Source organism: Neophocaena asiaeorientalis, unplaced genomic scaffold, assembly GCF_003031525.2.
Source record: "Neophocaena asiaeorientalis asiaeorientalis breed wild unplaced genomic scaffold, Neophocaena_asiaeorientalis_V1.1 scaffold125, whole genome shotgun sequence".
NCBI lineage: Eukaryota > Metazoa > Chordata > Mammalia > Artiodactyla > Phocoenidae > Neophocaena > Neophocaena asiaeorientalis.
Genome location: NW_020174425.1, coordinates 713,133 through 738,774, shown reverse-complemented (window position 1 = coordinate 738,774; position 25,642 = coordinate 713,133). Strand labels below are relative to the sequence as shown.

General features: G+C 34.9%; 1 protein-coding gene across 1 annotated transcript in view; it reads right to left on the bottom strand.

The window, feature by feature from the left end:
• GOPC (golgi associated PDZ and coiled-coil motif containing) overlaps positions 1 to 25,642 on the bottom strand; it is a 42,918-nt gene that overhangs the window by 4,225 nt on the left and 13,051 nt on the right. The window contains exons 2-7 of the mRNA XM_024756679.1: positions 14,852 to 15,016; positions 8,274 to 8,449; positions 7,135 to 7,300; positions 4,678 to 4,773; positions 3,857 to 4,021; positions 1,566 to 1,746 (exon numbers count right to left, since the gene is read on the bottom strand). Coding sequence (XP_024612447.1) covers positions 1,566 to 1,746; positions 3,857 to 4,021; positions 4,678 to 4,773; positions 7,135 to 7,300; positions 8,274 to 8,449; positions 14,852 to 15,016 — 949 coding nt within the window. The remainder of the gene's footprint in view (positions 1 to 1,565; positions 1,747 to 3,856; positions 4,022 to 4,677; positions 4,774 to 7,134; positions 7,301 to 8,273; positions 8,450 to 14,851; positions 15,017 to 25,642) is intronic.

Here is a 25,642-nt window from a genome sequence, read left to right as displayed (position 1 = left end):
CACCCTCACACAGATATATAGATAGAAGAGGGAAGAGTAAGTCAGCTTTTTCAGATAACTGTCAATATTCTTCTTTGATCGTTATACCAAAATTTTACAGTATAGACTCTAAAACCGTATCAATGAACTTTCACACTCTGCTACATTAAAATCATTTGTCTATCTTGCACTTTGAATGGCTCTCTTACCCATGCAGGATTTAGTAACATCATGCACTGGTCATTTGAAAAATATTAGATCACTGAGTTACGTAGCAATTGCAAAAGCTGACACATTTCATTTTACTTTATCAAAAAAATCACATTCGTTAATATCATCACTAATCTTATTAGAAAAGTTCTTTAAGTGTCAGGAAGCTGTTGAGCTCATGGTGGTTGATGCGTGTTTTACAAAATTCTAATTTTCACTTGAAAGCTCACGTTTTATCACTGGCAATAAATAGTCAGTTGTTCTCTTTGAAGTGATGGATTCACTTTGTTCATTTTAAAGAAAATGGCTGCCAAATAGTCTGAACAACCATAATTTGTCGGTCATTCTTTCAAGTAAAAATTGTCATGCTGTCATCCATGAAAAAAATGACTAGTTCAGCTAGCAAATTAATCACTTAAGTACTTTTCCTCAAGACCAGCATCTCTGTTCAGCATACACTCAGTAATACAATGCATACTTCCCATTTCATCACACAGAATATTAAAAAGTCATATACTCAAGATTTAATAAAATTAGCAGTTTTTACTATTTCATCAAGGATATTCTTCAGAGAAACTGGCATTTTCTTCTTCTTCTTTTTCATTCTGAGTGGATGGCAAGGAAGAACACAGTGATCACTAGTAAAGTGGTACTACTGCTTTGACTCGCACTAAAGTATCAATAGTTTTACCCCCATTGCTTTTGTACCATCAGTGCAAATATCAACACAGCAAAAAAAGACAAACAATGCCTTAGTATTATTACGAAAAGTTTTGACCTCAAGAACCCCCTGAAAGGTCACAGGGTCCCACAAAGATCCATGTATCACAATTTAAGAACCACTGCTCCATGTAAAAGAAAGTGCTAGAATTTTTCTTTAAAATATGTATAAATGATAGCAAAGGAACTAAACCAAAAATCCTCAAGATCACATATCCTGATTCTATTAATAACAATCATAACAGTCTAATCACTTATTCATATTTAGCCTGTAAAATCATTGCATTATGAGAGAAGAATGCGCATTACAACAGCACGATGACATTAAGATGTATCTACTCTAAAAGGCATGTTGGTCTTTGTTTCAGAGTCTAGAAAACTTGAATTTTATTTATTTTTCAAGGATCAGTTATAGTTTAGTAATTGGTCACGTACTTGTCCAAGATGACTCTAGAAGAACTTACAAGTAAATAAAATTTTGGTGTAGTTACTGGTGTACAATAAAACTATAATTTAGCAAGGGAAAGCTATCCATTTTGTTAATGATGGTTTCCCCATCACTAAAACAGTGTTACTAAAGAACAGCTAAGGCTTTTATATTTTTAAAGTTTATTAATAATAAATACATTAATTATAACTTTTAGAGTAATTTTTACCTTGTAACACTTTGATTTCCCCACTTGTGTCTTTGCAACTAGCACCAGGATTACTACTTCCCTCTAACTCATCAAGGTACAAACGGTAACGATGTCCACTCTCATCTTCATATTCCACATTTTCATCATCAGAATCCACTTCAGGAGCCACATAAACTACTTCAAATTCAATCTCTCCTCTCTAAAATGGGGAAAGAAAATGAGGAAACCAAGTTACTGTAATTATAATTTTAAAAGATTTCCAAATTCTTTGTGGTGAGAAGTAGTAGTTGGACCTCAGATGTATCTCCTTTCAAGACAACAAATAATGAAATTTTAGAATCTCAAGAGGTAAAAGTAATTTCCTTTTAATATTACAGATTTTTCTACTGATCAAAATATTTTTGTTAACAGACCTAAAATAAAAAAGGATGTTTATTCAATTTACAGAATTTTGGAACAAATGTTCAGTTTAAAAGTCATTTTGCCATTTTATACTTTCCATAATAGCAATTCAGCAAACCCATCTAAATAGTCAGATATTAAAGTTGCACCTACGGGTACCACACAAACTTTTCTCTAATTCAAGAAACCTCTACACAATGATTTCTTGTTTCTTACTGAATAGGTCTTGAGCCTTTCCTTAACTTTCACCGAGTGCCAAAGTGTTAAGGTATTCTGTTCAGTAGTAATAGTAATTACTGTATTTATTGTACAAAATTACTATCTTTCAATCCTCAGAATAACATTATTATAGTCCCTTGTACATGAATGAGAAACCTGAGTTAGTCCTGGAGAGAGCAGGTAACTCTCTCAATAAGATGAACAAGTAAAACAGAAAAAGAGAAATTTGACTCCAAAGTCCTTGCTCTTTCTACTATACTAGACTAAATGTGTAGTATTTATATTGTAATTCTTTAATAACAACTTTATGTTCAGGTAAAAAGTTACAGATTATTTCACGTTAAAAAAATTACAAGCTACAACTGTCATTTAATAAGAGACTACAATCACTATTCCCAAGTCTGGTATTTATAATTCTCTGAAAATTATAGCCTGCCTTTGCTCAAAAGAAAGCATGCCATTTTTTTTTTTTTATTGCTACTCACTAAGTTAGTCTCTGCTGCTCCTCTTTCCCAGCAGTTAAGGTTATACTTCAGAATTTTAACATGCGCTTAGTGTTTCCATACAACTTTATATCTCATGAACTGCATCTCATGAACTGCCTGTTTACATCTCCTTTACCACAGCTGTTGTTCATCTCACTCTTACGCTACTGGATGACAGCCAAGTTGGGCTGAGAAAACACCAACTTAAAGAGGCTAGCACTGCATTCTTAGGCAATGCTTTAAAAATACCATTTGGGGGGAGATGGTAAATGCAGTGGTCTTCAGTAAAGTTCTCTAGATGACAGAATCAGGTCTGTGGGTAGCTGTCATGAAGAAACAGATTTTGTGCTTAATATGAGGAAGAGCTTCTAAAAATCAGCAACGTACAACAATGAAATGGACTGTTTTGTCACCAACAAGTCCTCCCTTTAATACAATTATTTAATTAGTGATATTGTAGATATTTATGCATCACGTAAAGTTAAACTAAATGAGCTATAAATTCACTTTCAAGTCTGAGATTCAATTCTACCCTGGCATACTATGCTGATGATCCAACAAATATCTCAATGTACTAACCAACACCTGTCTAATTCCCTCAACCTTATTCTTGAAGGAAAAAAACAAAACAAAACAAAAAAACATTGTAAGTGCTCTGGATAACAAATATGACTCCTGGATATAACTCTCAACTCTTTATATGTTCTGCAACCTTAAGCAAATCATTTAATTTCTAAGAAGCTTAGTTCACTCATTTTAAATAAGAGGGTTGGGCTAAATGATTTCTAAGGACCCTTGAGTGCCAACATTTATGACTGTAAAATCAATCCACTTCTAACATTGTTTTTTCTATAGCACTTCATATTTGTATAGCGTTTTAGTCATTAATAATGTTTTGCCTTCTAAGAGCCAAGTCCTGTTCTGAACACTTTATATGTATTAACATACTTAATCCTTACAGCTCTCAGATGGGGACACTGCAGCATAAAGGACTTTAAGTAACTTGCTCAAAACTATACAGCTGTGAAGAAGAGCAAATCTTTTTCAGTAAATCTGGCTGAATGTCTTCTATAATAGGAAACTAGTATCTCTATATATACACTTTACTACTTGAGAAACCTCCTAAGGGAAGTATAAAATATTCAACAGATTCAAAAAGGAACAATCAACAGATCCAAGTTTAGTTACATAAAGGGTACTTACCTGCTGGGAAAGAATGGTTACAGCTTCTTTATGCTTTGTGTCCCTTAGGTTAACTCCATTAACAGCCAGAATAGCATCTCCGACATGTAGCCCTCCACATCTATCAGCAGGTTGCCCTGGGTGAATCTCAGAAATGAGGATTGGAACACCATGTTCCTTTCCACCCTAACCGAAAAAAGCAGTAAATTAGTTTACCTTTGCATAGTCACAGACTATTCTACTGATATTTTCCTAAGAACATTTCAGTAAGCACCTATACTATCTCTTATTATAAATACTGAGTGAAATTCTATTTGCTATTATATTTAGGTAATGGTAAATCAAATTATTATGAATATCAAAGTTACTTCTAAATAAAACGATTAATAATATACATGTGCTTTTTAAAACGCATTCCAGAGCCAAAAAAAAAGAACCCTAAAAAACCAAAAAAACAACAATTAGCTACTCTCGTAAATAAATAAATATATTTTATGTATTAGTAGTCCACAGCACTTAGATTTTATCAAATCTGAGTCACTATGAACGGTAAGACAAACCATTATTTTATGTTCCACAAAAATAATTATAAGATGAATCTCAATTTCACAGATGTTGAAATGTGAAAAAATATGCAACACAAAGTTGATGAAATGCAATGTTTGGTACATTCCACCTTTCTAGCTTTTAATCATAATTGTGTGTGTATTGTTACCCATGGGGATAAATTTAGTTATTTAGAAAATATATTCAGAATACTTTTTTTCCCAATGATGTCCAACAAAGGAGCATGATAATACTAGACAACTGTAGAAAAGAAGACTGGAAGCACTACTTCTTACTGTAATTGAAATGCCAAGGCCTTCATGATCTTCCTTAAGGAGGAGAACTTTTCTAATTGGACCAACACCTTGGCTTTTCTTTAAAGAGTCTTGATCCTTATTGAAGGAAAAAAAGAAGAAAAATTAGTACTACTTAAATAATATACCATATAGAATAAACCCATACTATTATAACTTGCTTTTAGGAATGGATACACAGTATAGTGTTAAGAAAGTAATTAATAAATAGATAAAATGGGAAAGCAAAAATAGTTCCTCTGTTAACACGGTGAAATACAGATGATTTTCTCACGCTCTTATTAACTTCTTTAATACATCTGGTACATCTCTTTTTAAATTGTAGGACATTACAAAAGAAATCACTGCCAGGAACTGATAAACAAATATCTTCAAGAAATGAAAGGAGGTAACTTTATCTTAACTGGAAAAATACCTTAAAGATCTATATCCATTTTAACTGATTTGTAGAACTGAAAAACATAATGCCAACTGGATCATTAATTACTTTTTCATTTCTTTGCGTTCTGGAGTCTACCTCTTAACTAAAGGACCTTGTTCCATTAATAATTCTTTCTCTGGTACCTTTACTCTTTCCCTCTCTCTACAAGCTCCTTCTCTAATTCAGCACATGAAAAAACTCCAGGTCCAGCTAAAGCTCCAGCTTTAAAATACTGACCATGTACAAACACAAAACAACACAGATAAAAACCCTTCAATCACCCACTGTCTTCTTTACCTACTATCCTCCCTCCATCTTTCCTTAACCGGCACACACAGTTAATCCTAACTGTAGTTACTTCCTTGCCTCCTACATTCAGTACTCCAACCACTGTAATTAGGGTTTTGCCCCCACTTGCTCCAATGAAACTGTCTTCTCTACAGTCACTGGTAACGAATGTGGCTACTTCCAATGAATACGTTTGTTAGTCACTGCCCTTCTGAACCTTGCAGAAAGTTGATACTGTTCACTATCCCCTCCTTGAAACCTTCTCTTTTCTTTGGTGTCTATTATACTAGTGCTTTCCTAGATGGCCTATATCTGATAGCTCCACCTCAGGCTCCTTCCTTTGGTGATCCATTTCCGTCCCTCACTCTATAAAAGTCTCCTTCCATCTTTTTATTTTCTATATATTTTCCCTGGGTGACTTACTCAATTCCATGGTTCAAAGGATGACTTACCTAATAATCTTCAACTCAGAATTCTCTCTAGAATTCCAGAGCCATATATCTAATTGGATATAACTTGGCCGTCCCACTGGCACCTCAAATACTACATGTCTAAAACTGATCTCATCATCCTTCTGCCAAAATCTTCCTTTCCCTCTATTTGCTTTATCAATGCATGCCATCTCACTCAGCTGCCCAAACCAAAAACCCACATTTCCTTCTCACTCACCTAATTAACCAAAAGCAGTTAGTCACCAGATCCTCTTGATTGTACTTCTCTCAAACCTGTCCCTCCTCTAACCACTTTCTCCTTATTTTATTATCTTTCTAAATGTAACTCTCCGACTTCAATTAGGCCCTGTTCCAATATATCCTCTTCACTATACCAAAGTAATTGTCAAACAAATATTAAATCTTATTAGTCCACTATTTTATTGAAAAACCTCATGATTATCAGGTTAAGGTTCAAATTCCTTTATTTAGCATAAAATAACATTTATGATCTGGCCACTGCCTAGAAGTTAATGGGGACCAACAGTGTCCCAAAGTAGACAATGGCATAAGTGCTTATGGCAATCGCCACTCCTCTCCCACCAACTAGACATACATATCAATTTTTCTTGCAATAATCTTTTCAGAGGCAACAAATAATTTTACTATTCAAGGTCAGGCTTTATGTGATACTAAGATATGTGATCCACTGGGTAGGAGTTAGATATGATTTTATTATATTAAGGTTTCTATCATTAGGCTGCTGTTGTAGTGAAATTTAATAAATTTTTATCCAAGTAGAAAGAAAACCTCCTGTACAGTGGTGGCTACAGAAGCAGACAATTGGACACAGACCTCAAATTCCATCTTAATGCAAGACCAAACGGTTATAAATGTTAGTTCAGAAACTACAAATAAATCTAGTTACTAAAAGTCCCCTGTAAAGAACTATCCAAAAATATTTGCCAATTTATCAATAGGATCACACGCTCTCTGCTTAGCTTAGAATATTTGTAAACATGCCTAATCAAGATTCAGGAAAATTCTGAAATATGAGCCAAAGCAACATGCATTTGCTAGCAATAGTTCACTGTCTTCAGAAATATCATTTTCGGGCATTAGTAAAACTGTAAAGAGCTATATGGGTTGCTGAAACTTTAAATATGTACCCATTTTAAATAAGTTTAATTCACTTTTAAATAAAGGTTTTAAATACTAGTAGAATTTTTTTAAATGCAAAGGACTTGTGATTAAAGAAAGGGCAAGGCTGAGTGAGAAACAGCAGAAAAGCAAACATACATGGCCTGGTGGTGCATGCATTGGTCGCTTCAGGTCATTACGCCCTCTACAGGCTCTGATAACCGTTTTGTGACGATGCAAATGTATTTCAGCTTCCAACTGGTTCCAAAGCTTATCATGAGCAGGTCCCTTCATATCTCGTCCTAGTAATTGTATCTGTTGGACCCTTCATATTGGAAAAAGAATTCAGTTAGTTTTTCATTATACATACTATAGAAAGAATTCAGAAGAATTACTGAACACAAGTAGTTTTTGCATAAATCTAATTCAGTAATAAAACTAATACTCAGGAACCTCCTGATGTGTCTCAGATTTAGAGACATGAAAATTCTGAGAGACAGGTGTCTTCAAGGGAAAATCAGTTTAAAAAAAAAAAGAATGATTGAGACCTTTAGTCACATACTTAATTCATATACATCTTAGAAACAATTTATGAGACTAATGTCAATTAACATGTCTTGCATGCAATCACACTAGTCTTTAGGTGAGGCTAACTGTACAAAACATTTTTTCCAATGAGAATATCTTTTTACAAAATGATTATTTCTTTAAATGTGGTAAAATTATTAGAAAATGTGCACTTCAAGATGATATAAATTATTTTTATTTGTTCCACATCAGTCCTTAATACATTAGAACAATAAGCTGAAAATTATTTAGTAATAATAATGAATCACCAAAGTTTGTGAATAATTTACCATAAAAAATTAATGCAAGCAGAACTCTGTATTATTATGATAAAACCACTGTCATTCCAACATGTTTTTGAGGGGCAAGAAAGACTGGGTTTCAATGATCACGGAAAGAATTCCTACGGAAGTCCTGCCGTACATGGGAACATCATCTGTTACGGTGTCAAGGCAGGAAATGGTAAAAAGTGCAGCTCTAAGAGTTGTTAGCATTTCACAGTAATTTACTAGCAGTGTGTGTATGTAAACCGGAAATACTTATTTAGTATGGCTAAATAAATTTGCAATATGTAATGCTATCAATATTAAGTTAACAGTAAGCTACAGTCAATGATAAAATCACTCTTAGGACAAAGATTAATATTTCATTTACCAGAAGAGATAAGAGTCAACCTCTTTAACTATGCAGTGGGTCACCTAAGAGCACAGGGGTACTCATTTTCCACGCACCTCCCTGCCAGTTCCTTATCCAAGTACTTGGCAGCTAGTCTTGCCCCATAAACTTCAGCCTGGAGAACAGCTATATGTCTACGAAGGGCTTCATTCTCTTTTCTCAGCAACTTCACTTCAGCTTCAAGTTGAGCTTCTTTCATTTTCTCTGTTTTGTTTGCTTCAAGCTCTCTTTCCTATTGCCATTTTTTAATAAAAAATAATGCAATGAATACACTTTTAAGACTCTTTAGCAATAGACCATGTTCCTTAAAATACACAAAAGCACACAATCTATGATACCAACAATGAAAGCATATGATAAAAATTACCACTTCGTTCCTATAAAATGGAACACAAAGATTTGGATCCAGTTTTTTTTAAACTAGTACCAGAAGGTGTTGGAACCACTTCTAGGTAAGATAATAACATGGCTTGGGGCACCTTGATCCTGAGGATACGAAGACTAGTAGCCTTCTCTAAGCTCATGTTATCACACACTAATAGTAATGGCTTCAATGGATAATTAAATCTACTCCCTACTTCCTAAAAATGACTCTAAAACTAGACCAAAGTAATCACTCTGGTGGTTGTGCCCAAACATTTAATGAAATTTAATGCAGCAATTCTATAAACAGGTCAAAGCCATTCAGTGACGCAGAGATACATTCTATGACCAATTTATCTTACAGCATTATAAGAAACTGACAGTGCTTAAATTAGAACAGATATTCCAATTCTTTTAAAACATTTTATGGTCATGGAAAATGCTGGTAACAACTGCATTAAAATATTTACACATTAAAAAATGTCTATACAGAGAACAGACTTGTGGTTGCCAAGTGGGAGGGAGGGAGAGGGATGGAATGGGAGTTTGGGGTTAGTAGATGCAAACTATCATGTACAGGATGGATAAACAACAAGGTCCTACTGTAGAGCACAGGGAACTATATCCAATCTCCTGGAATAAACCATAATGGAAAAGAATATTAAAAAAGAAGATATATGTGTGTATAACTGAGTCACTTTGCTGTACAGCAGAAATTAGCACATTGTAAATTAACTATACTTCAATTAAAAAAATATGGCTTATGGTAAAAAATATCTATAGCATAGATATCTATAGTATAGTATCTATGTATATATATCTATGGTATGTCTATGGTATAGATTATCACTGAACTTTGGGATCTGGATCATCTATTTGTCCATATGTTAAAGTGACTGAAGAACTGTTTTCTGAGGAAAAATACTGGCCTCACTTGCCTACTATGAGGTTGGATGGATATTCATTTTTACTCTCAAAAAAGGATGCCATCCTATGCTCCACTTGGTAGATAATCCATATATATGAATTTATAGCTGTTAGCCAGAGAATATAACTTTAAGATCTTTGCCATCAAATTTTTATCACCAGCTCAAATGTGAGAGAAATAATTTTCAATATACCTTCAAAGTATAAAGTACAGTGGACCTATACATCAAGGGTTACAAATGTAAATACCTTTGGAATTCAAGCACAGAACACATAGGCAGGTACAAGACAAAGTGGAGGGGAAAACAGAAGGTACAAAATCCTGCCTAAAGGGAGTCAAATTCAAATTCAAACATTAATAACATGGCTTGGGGCACCTTGATCCTGAGGATACGAAGACTAGTAGCCTTCTCTAAGCTCATGTTATCACACACTAATAGTAATGGCTTCAATGGATAATTAAATCTACTCCCTACTTCCTAAAAATGACTCTAAAACTAGACCAAAGTAATCACTCTGGTGGTTGTGCCCAAACATTTAATGAAATTTAATGCAGCAATTCTATAAACAGGTCAAAGCCATTCAGTGACGCAGAGATACATTCTATGACCAATTTATCTTACAGCATTATAAGAAACTGACAGTGCTTAAATTAGAACAGATATTCCAATTCTTTTAAAACATTTTATGGTCATGGAAAATGCTGGTAACAACTGCATTAAAATATTTACACATTAAAAAATGTCTATACAGAGAACAGACTTGTGGTTGCCAAGTGGGAGGGAGGGAGAGGGATGGAATGGGAGTTTGGGGTTAGTAGATGCAAACTATCATGTACAGGATGGATAAACAACAAGGTCCTACTGTAGAGCACAGGGAACTATATCCAATCTCCTGGAATAAACCATAATGGAAAAGAATATTAAAAAAGAAGATATATGTGTGTATAACTGAGTCACTTTGCTGTACAGCAGAAATTAGCACATTGTAAATTAACTATACTTCAATTAAAAAAATATGGCTTATGGTAAAAAATATCTATAGCATAGATATCTATAGTATAGTATCTATGTATATATATCTATGGTATGTCTATGGTATAGATTATCACTGAACTTTGGGATCTGGATCATCTATTTGTCCATATGTTAAAGTGACTGAAGAACTGTTTTCTGAGGAAAAATACTGGCCTCACTTGCCTACTATGAGGTTGGATGGATATTCATTTTTACTCTCAAAAAAGGATGCCATCCTATGCTCCACTTGGTAGATAATCCATATATATGAATTTATAGCTGTTAGCCAGAGAATATAACTTTAAGATCTTTGCCATCAAATTTTTATCACCAGCTCAAATGTGAGAGAAATAATTTTCAATATACCTTCAAAGTATAAAGTACAGTGGACCTATACATCAAGGGTTACAAATGTAAATACCTTTGGAATTCAAGCACAGAACACATAGGCAGGTACAAGACAAAGTGGAGGGGAAAACAGAAGGTACAAAATCCTGCCTAAAGGGAGTCAAATTCAAATTCAAACACACACACACACACACACACACACACACACACACAGACTGTGTGGCAAAATAAAACCCTTCTGAGAGTTGGACAAAAGATCTTTTAAGTGTTATTTTTGGATCAAGAGACCCATCCCAAATTTGAGTGGAAGTGTTTTTACTGACTTAGAGAACTGCTTTTACTGACTCACTATGTACAGAATCTATAAATCCTGTGAAAATACAGTTATATTTATTGATGAGATGTGAATGACACTGTTCACTACACCATGTCCCCTTCAGGAGATTTAAATAAAGATCTACATCTCAGCACAAGAAGAATGTTTCTCTTGAGTGAATGGCAAATGATATTGTTTCTAATGTATGAGTAGTGACTATTATAATTATTTCCCTTTTTATCGTGAATATTAAGCTGAGAAACAAATGTAAGCAAACTTTTAACAATGGAATGTATTTGGTAGTAATTTCAATGTTTGCTTTGATCTACTGTTTTGACAACAGCATATCAATATATGACATATTTAAACATCAATATATGATATACTCAAATACAAGGCAGTGAGTACCACAATCGTAAAAACAATAACAAAAAAAATACAAACTAAAATGTATGACAACTACCAAATGTTGAATATATTTATCACTTCCTTCATTAAAATATCTGTCATTATACATGTGATAAACAAAAGGAAGATTAATTAGCATGCTTTTTCAACTTCTGTAAAAAAACAAATATAACCATTAGAACACAATTTGTAGATTTAAAAAAAATTATTTTATTTTATTTTACTTTTTTTGGCTGCACCCCACAGCCTGTGGGATCTCAGTGACCCGATCAGATATCAGACCCATGCCCCCTGCACTGGAAGCACGGAGTCTTAACCACTGGGCCGCCAGGGAAGTCCCTAGATTTTTTTTTTTTTTAATCTGAAGAACTAATAATCTAGAATCCTCTTTTTACAACAACTTTGGAATTCTTAACATCTCAATTTACTTCAGAATCTCTTTCCTAAAAGGACAGGTATCAGTTACAAAACCTCAGTTTGGACAACATGAACAAAAATCTTTTTTTATGACATTTACTGAGGTTAATGCTGTTTGTTTCATAAAATGAGTTCCTAGAAGACCAAGAATTTTTTATTTACGGGCTAAATAAATTTTATGTTAAGGATTATCTACTTACACTTTAATGAGCTATTTATATAATATTTATGAAATCTGAGAAACATATTAAGACACTACTTTGCTTTAATGATTTAAACCCCTAATGAATCTGACAAACTTGCAGACCTGAAATTAACAGATGCAAGCAAGAATAGGACTAAGAACACTGAAGTTAATCACTTTTAGATTTTTTTTTTTTTTTTCCCCCGGTACGCGGGCCTCTCACTGTTGTGGCCTCTCCCGTTGCGGAGCACAGGCTCCCGACGCGCAGGCTCAGCGGCCATGGCTCACGGGCCCAGCCGCTCCGCGGCATGTGGGATCTTCCCGGACTGGGGCACGAACCCGTGTCCCCTGCATCGGCAGGCGGACTCTCAACCACTGCGCCACCAGGGAAGCCCTCACTTTTAGATTTAAAGGAAAAAACCTTTTTGTTTTAGTTAACCTGTTCATCATTAGGTAACAACAAAGAAGTTAATTTTGTATTCCGATATCCAAACAGTATATTTTCAAAAGAAGAAAAGTCATATGACAATTTAGAACCTGATTAGGTTGTAGTGGGAAAAATATTAAGAATTTATATATTGTTATTTTCCAAAATAAATTCTAATAAAGGGTTTCAAAATTCAGTTGTTTCAAAGGCCACACAATTATTCTCAAGACTGAGGAAAAGTTATAACACATGCAGTGGATAAATAAGAAACCAACATGCACATTCTTTCTCTGGGAATAAATTCAAACAGAAAAGGAGGAAAGAGCTAGGCCTGCATAAGGAAAACCAATTGTTCTTTTGAAGTAGCGTATGAGCAAGTTACAAAGCTCAGAAGTTGTCAAACACTGATGGGTTCTGCAAATAATGGCAACAAATCACAAACAAAAGAAAAATCTTTTAACAACACAAGGTGAGAAAAGAGCAATGGGCTACTCGCTGAACTTTTCACGTATTGGCACATTAAAAAATTACCATCATTAATATCACTTTCAAATACATACAAAGTGACAACATGTACTATGCAAATAAAGCACTAAGAACATTTCAGCGTAACATATTAAAGCAAAACAGAAATGGCATACTTACCAGCTCCTCCACAGAGGGGACAGACTTAAGATATAAGAAAAAAGTTTTATAATTAGAAAAACATCAAACAAATGAATGTATTTAGTGGTACAATCATTACAAGGAAAATTCCCATATGTTGAATATCACTTGGGTAAAGTTCATTAGAACAAATATATTTGCAAATCCATAAGCAATAGTAACTGCACAGGATTAGAATAAAAATGTTTGTTTTATCGAAATTAGTTAACACACCTGGTTCAGTGCCTTTCCACTACAGCACCATGTTTCAAATCTAATGTTAAAATGTCAGGTGAATCCTTTTCTAGTGAAATTGTACATTGTTTCCCAATGTTAGTATCAAACATTCCAAAGAAGCAGTTATGAATCTGACTCATTTCAGTAAAATAAAACAACACTAATAATTTATATTTATAGAATTTCAGAATTTAAAAGGACTTTAGGAGAATGTAAATATTCATTTAAATAAATTCTAACATATCCTTATTAGAAACTAACCAATTAAACAGAATTAACTGAAAACGAGTAAAACTTTGAACTGTATTACTCTCATCATCAACATCATTTCATCTTCTGCCTCTCCCAAGCTTTATCTGTCTTATTTACTGCTGTATCCCCTATAGTTAACAAAGTGCCTGGTACATAGTACACAATACATATGAGGTTAAACAGAAATGAGACTTTAAAAAAATTCTATTTCAACAACCTACATTGATTAAGAGGGCAATAGTTAATTATGGAACATTTACACAATGAACATTATGCAAACATGACAAAGCACTCAGTGGCAGGGAAGATACTTATATTAAGAGCAAAAGAAAAAAATGTGCCACTGGTTGGCACCCCATTCCATTTTCCTCTTCTTCCTTATTAACAGAACTCCAATTTTACTGGAGGTGGTCATGTGACCAACTAAGGGAATGACATGCAGCGAGGGATAGCCAGTGAGACAGCTAAATGATTGGCAAAAAGCTGACGAGGAGTCCATGAAAAGGTCTTTAAAGAAAATTAATGCAGCTGGGAAGCATCATTTTGCTATCTTCCTGCTTCCTACCTGGAATGCAGATATGAAGAAATCCTGAAGACAGAAACCATGAGCTAAAGATGGCAGAGCAGAACAACAAAAGGAAACTGGATCCCTGATATCTGTGGAGCTGCCATATCAGCTCTGAATGCCTGTCTCAGGGCTTCTTTAACTAGGAGAAAATAATTTGTACTATTTAAGAATAATTCCAATGTTACTTGGGATTTGTTACATGTAACTGAACTTAATCTTAACTGATACAGTAGGGCAAAAAAAATGTTTATATGTTATAATCACAAATATCTTTTAAGTGTATTTATATAGATCTTTTTAAATAGGAAGAAGATCCTATTCTAAGTACCAACTGGTTATTGATGTTATCACTGATCAGCTCCAGGTGATAAGATTGTGGATGATTATGATGACCTTCACATTTCCTGTATTTTCTAAATTTCCCAGGAGCACATATTAACTTTTATAATTAAAAAGACTCATTAAAGATTGTCCTTTTCACCCTCTAAAACACATATAAATATATGTTACCCTCTAAACTACTTACCAATTTTGCCTTAATGGTACCAGAGTCAACACTTTGACCAGTTTTAGCATGAAGCTGAAGCTGAATAGAGTGCAATTGTAAAAGCTGATCATGTACTTCTTTCTCCAATACAACTTTCTCTGCTTGGGTCTCTGTCAGTTCAGATTTCAGATCCACCAACTGTGCCTTATAAAAACAGCAACAATAGCAGAAATTAACACAGCGTTGTAAATCAACTATACCTCAATAAAAATTTTTTTTAATAAAACAGCTACAATAAAAACATTAAGTATGCTTAATTTTCTTTATTTTGACTCTAATAATTATTATTCAAGAATGACATAGGCTATCTTTGAAATGAATAGATGAACACTAGAAGTCCATTATTAACTGTAAGCTACAGCTAACTGTTACACTGTAGCAGAACAACTCATCAGAGCCACTCAGCCATTCAATCTGAAGCTTTTCATTTTTCACAATCGATACATTGTTTTACAATTGCAAACAGGACATATCCCTTGTGTGTGTTTGATCTTCCCAACTAACAAGTGGGTTAAAGACCAAGGCAAGGCCTTAGTTTTCTACTCAACATAATTTTACTAATAAGCATCTACGGAGCCAACAAGTATGCTGGTTCAATGAGGGGAAAAAAATTGTGGAGAATACTTTCTAAATTATAGGTGATAATTATTTATGCCCTTGAGAAGCTTCCTTATCAACTGAGGTAATAAATATGCATTCGAACCAACTAAAGAAAAATGTGTGGCAAGTTACAGATATATTTAGAATCGGTCAGGTCCCAAGAAATTCAAAGTAAAGGAAGGTTTAAAGAAGGTTAGTGAGGAAAAGAGAGTTTAGAAGGGCTTTGAAGTTAAATGACAACAAGGACAAACAGAAGCAATAAAGCAGTCAAGAGATGAGAAGACTAGCAAGGGGAGACAGACTAGAAGCAACGTAGGTAAATTCTCTGAGTAGAGAGACCAGAGAATTAGAATCTACCTAAATATCCCAACTGCACCAACTAGTGCCTACTACATAAAAGATGCTCAATAAGTATCTTGAAGTTGAAACAAATTCTAATACTAGCCCTGTGATTCCAGATAAATCACTGTGTCCATTCAAGTTTCCCTGATTTTAAAATAGGATAGTATCTACTAGGCATAAAATAAATAAGATACAAGGGTGTAATATACAGCAACAAGGAATATAGATAATATTTTATAACTTTATATGGAGTATAATCTATAAAAATATCAAATCACTCTGTTGTTCATCTGAAATTAATGTAATATTGTAAGTCAACTATACTTCAAATAAGATTTTTTTAATAAAATAAAATAGGGATAATACCCATGGCTTTGACTATTTTCATATTATTAATCTTATATATGAAAGCACTTACTAGAATATGAAGGTGTTATTAGCAAGGAGATTAGACTACTGAGAGGGGCTGTACATTGACAGACTGCACAAAACTGGATAGGAAAGTGAGGCTAGATACAACAAATGGCTTTGGATGATAAACCAAAACTGAGATTAAATCTGGTAGGAAATCACTACATGCTCTCAATGACATTTTTGTTTTTGTTTTTAATAACAGCTTTATTGAGATATAATTCACATACCATTAAAACTCACTCTTTTAAAGTGTACCATTCACTGACTTTTAGTATAATCATAGAATTGTGCAACCATCAACACCATATAACCATGGAACATTTTCTCTCAATGACATTTTAGCCACATGATATGTGCAGGTAAGGAGGTGAAGACAGGTACACTAGGAACACCCTACATAGCTTTCTATGGAATACAATTCTGGTGAGTATATATCTAGGAAGGAAACTTCTGGTTTACAGAGTATGAATATGTTAAGCCTCAGCAGAAAAGGCCAGTTTTCCAAATGGTTGTAGCAACTGACATGCCCACCATATATGAGAACTCTGATCGTTTCACAACCTTGCCTTCATTTGGTATTGTGAGTCTTTTTAATTTTAGCCATTCTGGTAGGAATGTAGTGGCATTTCATTGTGGTTTTAGTGAAAACTTCTTGATTACTAATAAGGTTGTCCTTTACTGGGTATGAGTTACAATTGCTTTCTTCCATTCTGTGGCTTGTCTTTTAACTTTCTGAAAGGTGTCTTTTGATGAACAGAGTGCTTAACTTCAATGTAGCTCAATATGTCAGTAGTTTCCTCCCCCACATTAAATGCTTTTTGACCTGAATTCTACCTTATCTGTTATCAAGTTTGCAACTCCTACTTTCATTTTATTTGCATTTACCTGGTATAATTTTGCCTATTTTAACCTTTCATCATATTTTTCATTTTATAGTTGTAAATTGCACATACACATGTAAGGTCTTAACTGCTCATTGATAGATTTTAAAATATATATATATTTTTAGTATTCTGGAAACTGTGTAACTTTGTTTTAATAATTACTTTTAGATAATATCCTTAATTTCCTCTTTAGATTATATCTAAGATAACATCCTTGCTATGAACAGTCACGAAACTATTAGCATTTTCTTCCCCCTTTTCTTACTCTTCTCCAGCATCTTAATAAAGCGTTACCTTGCTATTTCAGCTAATAACTATGAGCAATCATCAAGCTTATACTACTTTCAAGATACTCTTTTCTCCCATTTTCGGTAGTTGCACTATATTTATAATGCAGAGCATAAAATATGTAATGTTTATTTTCTCATCCTTAACACTGATAGTCTTAGTTCCACTATTAAATAAATTCTATACTGACCACTTGACCTTCTACCAGAGCTGCTCCTATGAATTCAATTCATTCTCTAGCCTTGTAGATTTCTCAGAAAGCTCTCATAACAGTATTGTCTGATTTCTGGCATGTTCATAACTATTTATTTGTGGTCTTTATATCTGAAGTCAGTTTGGCTGCATATAAAATCTTTGGCTCATATTTTCTTTCCTTGAGTATTTTAAATATGTTGCTCCTTTGGCTTCTGGTATGAAACGCTTCTATTCAAATGTCCAAAATCCTAATCTTTTCTTTCTCTTATAAGTGACTTGATCTTGTGTCTGCTTTATTTTTAGTCCCATATTTTACTAAAATGTAGCATGGTGTTAATCATTCTAGGTCCATGTGTACTCTTCTCAACATGCAGATTCAATGCTCTGTTATAGTTTTAAAGAGTGAATTGGTTGGTAATTTGTTTTTTATTGAGGCAAAATTCATATCACATTAAATTAACCATTTCAAGTGAACAATTCAATGGCATTTATTATAATCACAATGTTGTGCAGTCACCATCTGTATCTAGTTCCCAAACATTTTCATCACGCCCAAAGAAAGCCTCGTACCTGTTAAGCAGTCACTCCCCACTCTCTCTGTCCCCAGCTTCTGGAAACCACCAATCCACATTTTGTCTCTATGGATTTAACTGTTCCAGATATTTCATATAAATGGAAGCATTCAATATGTGACCTTTTGTGTCTGCCTTCTTTCACTCGGCATGTTTTCAAGGTTTATCCATATTATAGCATGTATCAGTACTTCTTCACTCCTTTTTAGAGCTGAATAATATATTTAACTATAAAAATTCAGATATAATATATTCAGCTATATAGTCCACTGTATGTACATACCACAACTTGTTTATCCATTCGTCAGTTGATGAACATTGGGCTATTTCCATCTTTTGCCAGTTATGTTCAGTGCTGCTATGAACATGTGTGTACGTATATTTGTTTGTGTACGTGTGTTCAATTTTTTGGGTATATACCTAGGAGTAGAATTGCTGAGTCATATGATAATTCTATGTTTAACTTTTTAAGGAACCATCAAACTGTCTTCCACAGTGGCTGAACCATTTTACATTCCTACCAGCAATAAATGAGAGTTTGTTGATAGAAGTTTTAAATATTGGTTTTGTTTCATGCTTCTTCAGGGACTCCAATTATACTAATATTAATTATTCTTTCCCTATCTTTTATATTTGCAATTTCCTCTCAAATCCTTTCTGTTTTCCCCTTGTATATCCTCTTCCTCTTGCTGTACTTACTGCACTGCCTATTTTTTACACTTCTTCCAAATTAGGATCCATTCTGAAATGATTTTTTTTCCTATTTTTTCCCAAAGTTCTGTAAGTATTCTTTTTATTTTTATTTATTACTTTATTTCTGAGTTTTCCTATCTCTGAATTATTCTGTTTTATTCATAGGTGAATAACATTGTTAATTTCCTTTATTTTATAATACAGTTTACAGTTTCCAACTGCTTTGCAGCCTTATTTTTCTGATATGCCTTCGTTGTCTATTGTCACATTATTCTATTAATTTTTACCTTTTCTGATTACAGTACATTTATATGGGGTTTAAATAAAATCCTTTTCTGTTACTCATGTTTAAATGAAATGGGTTTTCATGTCGTACATGTTAGGTAGGAGGAGACTTCCATGGAGGGGTTTGAGGTGAGCAGAGGGAGCTTTCCTAGCTTCAGGCTAGCGGGCTCCCACCCCTGGCCTTAAACTGAACTATTTAAAACAATGGCCTGTCTGTAGCCAGAACTACTGTTTTGCAATCAACCTTCTATGTATGTATTCCTCCCCTATCTTGAATACAAACTCTCCTCACTTCAAACTTCATGTTTCTGCCCTGCTGAATTTGGATTCTATTTCTAGCAGTGTTTCTTCAGAATTGGACTGTCTTTCTCAAAAACAGTTCTGTTAGAAATTTCTGAGATTCTGAAAGTCCACCCCAAGTACTTTCTAGTCTTCCTGCTGCTGCTTAGTGTGTCCCCAGGGTTGTTTTGCATTCCCCTGCAACCTGGTGGCAGTTTTGCCAGTTGTTCTTAGATCGTTTGCTTAAGTTTCCCATCCAAAGTGATGTCTTCTCCTTTGGGGCTCTGTTAGTGATTTCTGTGCCTGGGTCCCCTTGCTATTATTTATTTCTTTTGCCCCACAGGTGCTCATCCACATGCACTCTGTGTTGGTCCTGCTACCCTGACCAACCCATATTCTGGGGTTTGTGAGGATATGCCCTCCTCATTTAGTTTTGCTGAAGAGGCTATCACTGGGTTTTGTGGGGTGTTTTTGTTATGCTAGTTTTTCTGTTTTTACAAAAGATTTTTTAAAATTTAAAACTATCAGTCCACTGTGATCCTTCTCAGACCAGAAATCCTCAGCTCATGTTTTCATTGCAATAGAAAAGCTGTGATATTCTAGTATAGCGCTGCCTAAAAGAAATTCAATATGAACCACATATGTAACTAAAAATTTTCTAGTAGTCACATTTTATTTATTTATTATTTTATTTTGCTTTATTTTTCTGGCTGTGCCACGCAGCATGCAGGATCTTAGTTTCCCCACCAGGGACTGAACCCATGCCCCCTGCAATGGAAGCATGGAGACTTAACCACTGGACCTCCAGGGAAGTCCCCTAGCAGCCACATTTTAAAAAGTAAAATTAGGGACCTCCCTGGTGGTCCAGTGGTTAAGACTCCACGCTCCCAATGCAGGGGACCTGGGTTCGATCCCTGGTCAGGGAACTAGGTCCTGCATGCCACAACTGAAGATCCCGCGTGCTGCAACTAAGACTTGGCACAGCCAAATAAATAAATAATTATTTTAAAGTGAAATTAAACAGGTAAAATCAAGTTTTATAATATATTCTACTTAACCCAACACATCTAAAATATCATATAATATTATATTCAAGCATATAATAATATAAAACAATGATTAAAATATTACATTCTTTTTTTGATACTCAGTCTTCAAACCCATTATGTATATTACACATACAGCACATCTCAATTTGGACCAGCCATATTTCAAACACACAATAGCCACATCAGGCTAGTAGCTGATGTATTGGGCTGGCCCTTTTATAATGAATCTGAAACAGTAACAAATTTCATTAAGATTTAAATGCTAAAATAAATAATAATACTAGTACTTGACTCTGTTTTTTAAATATAGTAAACACATGCAAGAGATTAAATAAAGTAGAACTTCACTTCTATTGCCTTCCAGAAAAGAATGTTAGTTTAACAGTTTTTACACCTTTCACAAATACTCCTAACCAAAAACCTTAGAAAAGAAAAACAAAAAAACAAAAAACTTACGTGTATGATAAAAATGTATTATAGACATGCATCAATTTAACAAATTGCCCACCAAAAAATATATATATAAAAATTTAAAATCACCTATTACTAGAATGTTCAGTATTCCCTGAAGACTGTACCTTTAAAGTACAAATGAGCCTGGTCTAGACAGTCCTTCTTAGTCAAAAAAACACCTATTGAGTTTTATAATCTTTGAAATAAAATAATCACAAAAGGAAAATACATATTTGAATAGTATGCACTTTTTGAGCAATATGAAGCTTATGCTAAAGTAAACCTACCCAGAAACAGTTTAAAATAAGCCATTTAATCTATAACAACCCTTATCTTTTTTTTCATTACTTTGACTTTCATCCTGTATGTCTTACTGTTTCTTTGCAGTGTTGTCTAATATATTCCTCTATTCCTTATATTTCCTATAAACTACAAGTAGATCTAAAGGTTTAATTAGATTTACAGTCAGCCCTCCATATCTATGCAATCCACATCCACAGATTCAACCAACTGTGGATCAAAAATATTCAGAAGAGAAAACTCCAGAAAGTTCCAAAAGGCAAAACTTAATTTGCCTCAGGCTGGCAACTATTTACATAGCGTTTACATTGTATTAGGTATTATAAGTTATCTAGAGATGATGTAAAATATATGGGAAGATGTGTGCTGCTTATATGCAAACACTACACCATTTTATAAAGGGGACTTTAGCTTCCATGGATTTTGGCATCTGCAGGGGTATGGGCGGGGAGGCCTAGAGCCAATCCCCTGCAAATACTGAGGAACTATGGTACTTAAATGTTTGTGGCAAGAAGTACACTGTGTGTTTCAAGAGGTATATATTGTCTGGTTGTCCCACTATGATTTATGTTTCAAACCAAAAATCTCATGATTTATTAATAACTGAGTAAAACTGGCATTAAGAAAGATGCTAAAGAGGCACAAGTGGTATTCATTAATTAATGTGGCAGACTAATATTCAAATCAGAAGTGACTGTATTCTAAAAAGGCAAGTTAAAACAGGGTAGTATGGAGGTTTTTTGAAAGTGGCCTACTAGAAACATGGACTCTTCATTAAGTGAAATAATTTCTCAAGAGGTCGCTCAAATTTTTAAAAATTAAGTAAAAATTCTTTACAAAGCAAGGATGCAGGTATCAAAATTCAAAGCCCAATTTAATTATTCTGGAACAAAACAAGTGTTTCAAGTTTACTCTATACTTCATAATATTTAAATAACTCTTTTCTTGTCTATGATATAAGCATTTTAGCTGCTAAGAAAAGTTAGTTAATGGTAAATTTTATGTGAAGATTAGAAATTTCCATATTTTATTCAATGGCTAACCTCCTAATATCACAGAACTTTATAATCAAAGAGATCTTAGAGAACATAAAAACTATGATTATGACGATTACTATTTAGATAATAAAACCAAGGCCCATCAAAGCTGCTTTTATTTCTAGGGCTACCCAAATGGTCAGTAGCAAAACAGCACTTTGAACCCAATTCTTACTCTCAGGGCAAGGTAGTAAAAGTATTATCAAGCAGTTAGCCATAAGGAAAAATGTTTCTACAGCTACGATACCTATGTTTGACTTACTAACAATATTCACAGCTACCATAAAGCAAGCATTTACCTACCAATATGGCAAGCAATCACGTACCATGCGCCATCTGTTAATTCTTATCATCATACTCTCTTTTTTTTAATAGCTAAGGAAACTGGAAATCAGAGTTTAAGCAATTTGCCCAAGATCACACAGCTAGTAAATAACAGACTAAAAACTAGCTTGACCATAAAAAAAGGCTGACCATCTTTCATCTCACTGTCTTACCTTGGCAACACTATAACTAGCAAAGAGTGAAAATTAATAAACAGCTGATTTCAACCTTCAACTCGTAAATTTTCAAGTGATGTCCAAAAAAATCTTTTAAAAAGCAAAATCAAAACCAGTTAATCAACCAGTTAACCCAATCTCTTCACTTGCCTATATTTGATCTTGGATTCATTTACAGAAAAAATAAAATAAAATAAAACAAAGCTGACCATCAGGATATTCTTTCCCTAGAACTCATCAAGGACAAAATGACCTCACTCTAGGAGGATCTCTGAGCCTTAAGACCATGGCCTTCATTTAAAGGCCATTAAACAACCAATGGTGAGATTTTCTAAGGTAGTGATTCTCAAAATGTGGTCCCTGGGGACCTCCCTGGTGGTCCAGTGGGTAAGACTCTGTGCTCCTAATGCAGGGGGCCCCAGTTCGATCCCTGGTCAGGGAACTAGATCCCGCGTGCATGCTGCAACTAAGAGTCCGTATGCCACAACTAAGAGTCCACATGCTGCAACTAAGAAGTCTACATGCCACAACTAAGAAGTCTGTATGCCGCAACTAAGAGTCTGCATGCCTCAACTAAGACCCGGCACAGCCTAAGTAAATAAATATTTTTTTTAAAACTTAGTTAAAAAAAAAATGTGGTCCCTGGATCTCCAATATCAGCTGGAATGGAGTGGGGAGATATATGAAACTTCAGGGCACATTCTGCAACATAGGAATGAAGTATTCCCAGGAATGAAAAAGACAGAGAGGCAGTGTATTTAAACAAATTTTGAGGATTATCATTACCATTTATTTATAAATGCAGTCATTACTATTCTATTTCTTCTCTCAAACTCTTTTCCATCAGGATAATTGCTTTCTAATATAATTCTTAACTTCTGGATTCCACTCTGTGGCACCAAAATCTAAGTAATTTTTTATTCAGAGTTTCCTATTATTCTACTCTGTCTAGACCTTAATCCTCCATCCATATAATCTTGTAAAAATACACAACAGGACTTCCCTGGTGGTGCAGTGGTTAAGGGTCCACCTGCCAATGCAGGGGACACAGGTTCGAACCCTGGTTTGGGAAGATCGCACATGCCACAGAGCAGCTAAGCCCATGTGCCACAATTACTGAGCCCACGTGCCACAACTACTGAAGCCCACATGCCTAGAGCCCATGCTCCGAAACAAGAGAGGCCACGGCAATGAGAAGCATGCGTGCCACAACGAAGAGTAGCCCCCGCTCGCTGCAACTAGAGAAAGCCCGCGCATAGCAACAAAGACCCAACACAGCCAAAAATAAATAAATAAAATATAAATAAATTTATTTTAAAAAAACTACACAACAGCTGCACTTTTTCTTTATAAACGAAGGCTAGTTTTTATTTAACTGTCTTATAGATAAAAATGCCAACTACTTTACCTTAAGCACCCCTCAAAAACCTCTTGTTCTGGGGAGGATTAAACTAAGACAAGACATTAGCAAACATCAAACAGCAGGGAACTTTGATCTAGCTCACTCATTGGTTTTGGCATTTCATATAGCTCTTTTGATAACATTTTAGAAGATGTAAGAACCTAAATTAAAAATCTGGTAAAACATCTTTATTTTGCACATGAAGAATTGAGGCCCAAAGAGATTAGGTGAGTTGTCCTAAATTACAAATTGCATGGGATTAAAACTCAGACCTCCTGACATCCTTTATAATTCTTGGCAGTAATAGGAAAAATGGAAAGGAAGGTGTCCATGAGTTCCGAATGAGATCACATTCCCAAATCTCAGAACTAGACAGGGCTCTAAGCAAGAGACTACTCTGAACATCACCCACCTAGCCAGCCCCACCCTTCACACACTGCATGCACACACACACACACACACACATACACACTGGAACTCATGTGCACACACAGACACACGTGTAGGCATGCACAGGCATGCACACAAAAGCACACATACTCCAAGTTGTAAGAATTACAACTGTAAGAATTACAAAGAAAATAGTTGACTTCAAATAGCAGTTTAACTGTTATGAACCATAGCATTGAAAGCTGCTGATAAAGATGTAAATATTATCTCACGTTTACCTACAAATTGCTTCCACACCTTTTGTTTTAAAATAGTGTACAGGGCTTCCCTGGTGGCGCAGTGGTTGAGAATCTGCCTGCTAATGCAGGGGACATGGGTTCGAGCCCTGGTCTGGGAGGATCACACACACCGCAGAGCAACTAGGCCCGTGAGCCACAACTACTGAGCCTGTGTGTCTGGAGACTGTGCTCCGCAACAAGAGAGCCCACGATAGTGAGAGGCCCGCACACCGCGATGAAGAGTGGCCCCCACTTGCCACAACTAGAGAAAGCCCTCGCACAGAAATGAAGACGCAACATAGCAAAAATAAATAAATAAACTCCTATCCCCAACATCTCCTAAAAATAAATTAAATAAAATAGTGTACAAAAGGTAATCACATCATTAAAAAGAAACAATTATGCTTTTAAATGTCTGTATGTTTTTAATATTTGCAAATGCAGTTTAGGATGAAAAGTACAGACTGGAATTTAATCGCTAGCAATTATACCATTTAATGCCAATATCTAAAATTTATCATCTACACCCACCTACTTACCAAAAGGCTTTAAAGCTCGTAAGAGCAGGGCTTCCCTGGTGGCGCAGTGGTTGACAGTCCGCCTGCCAATGCAGGGGACGCAGGTTTGTGCCCCGGTCCGGGAAGATCCCACATGCCGCGGAGCGGCTGGGCCCATGAGCCATGGCCACTGAGCCTGCGTGTCCGGAGCCTGTGCTCCACAACAGGAGAGGCCACAACAGTGAGAGGCCCGTGTATTGCAAAAAAAAAAAAAGAATCCAGCTACTTCTACCCGTCATGAATGTATGCAAA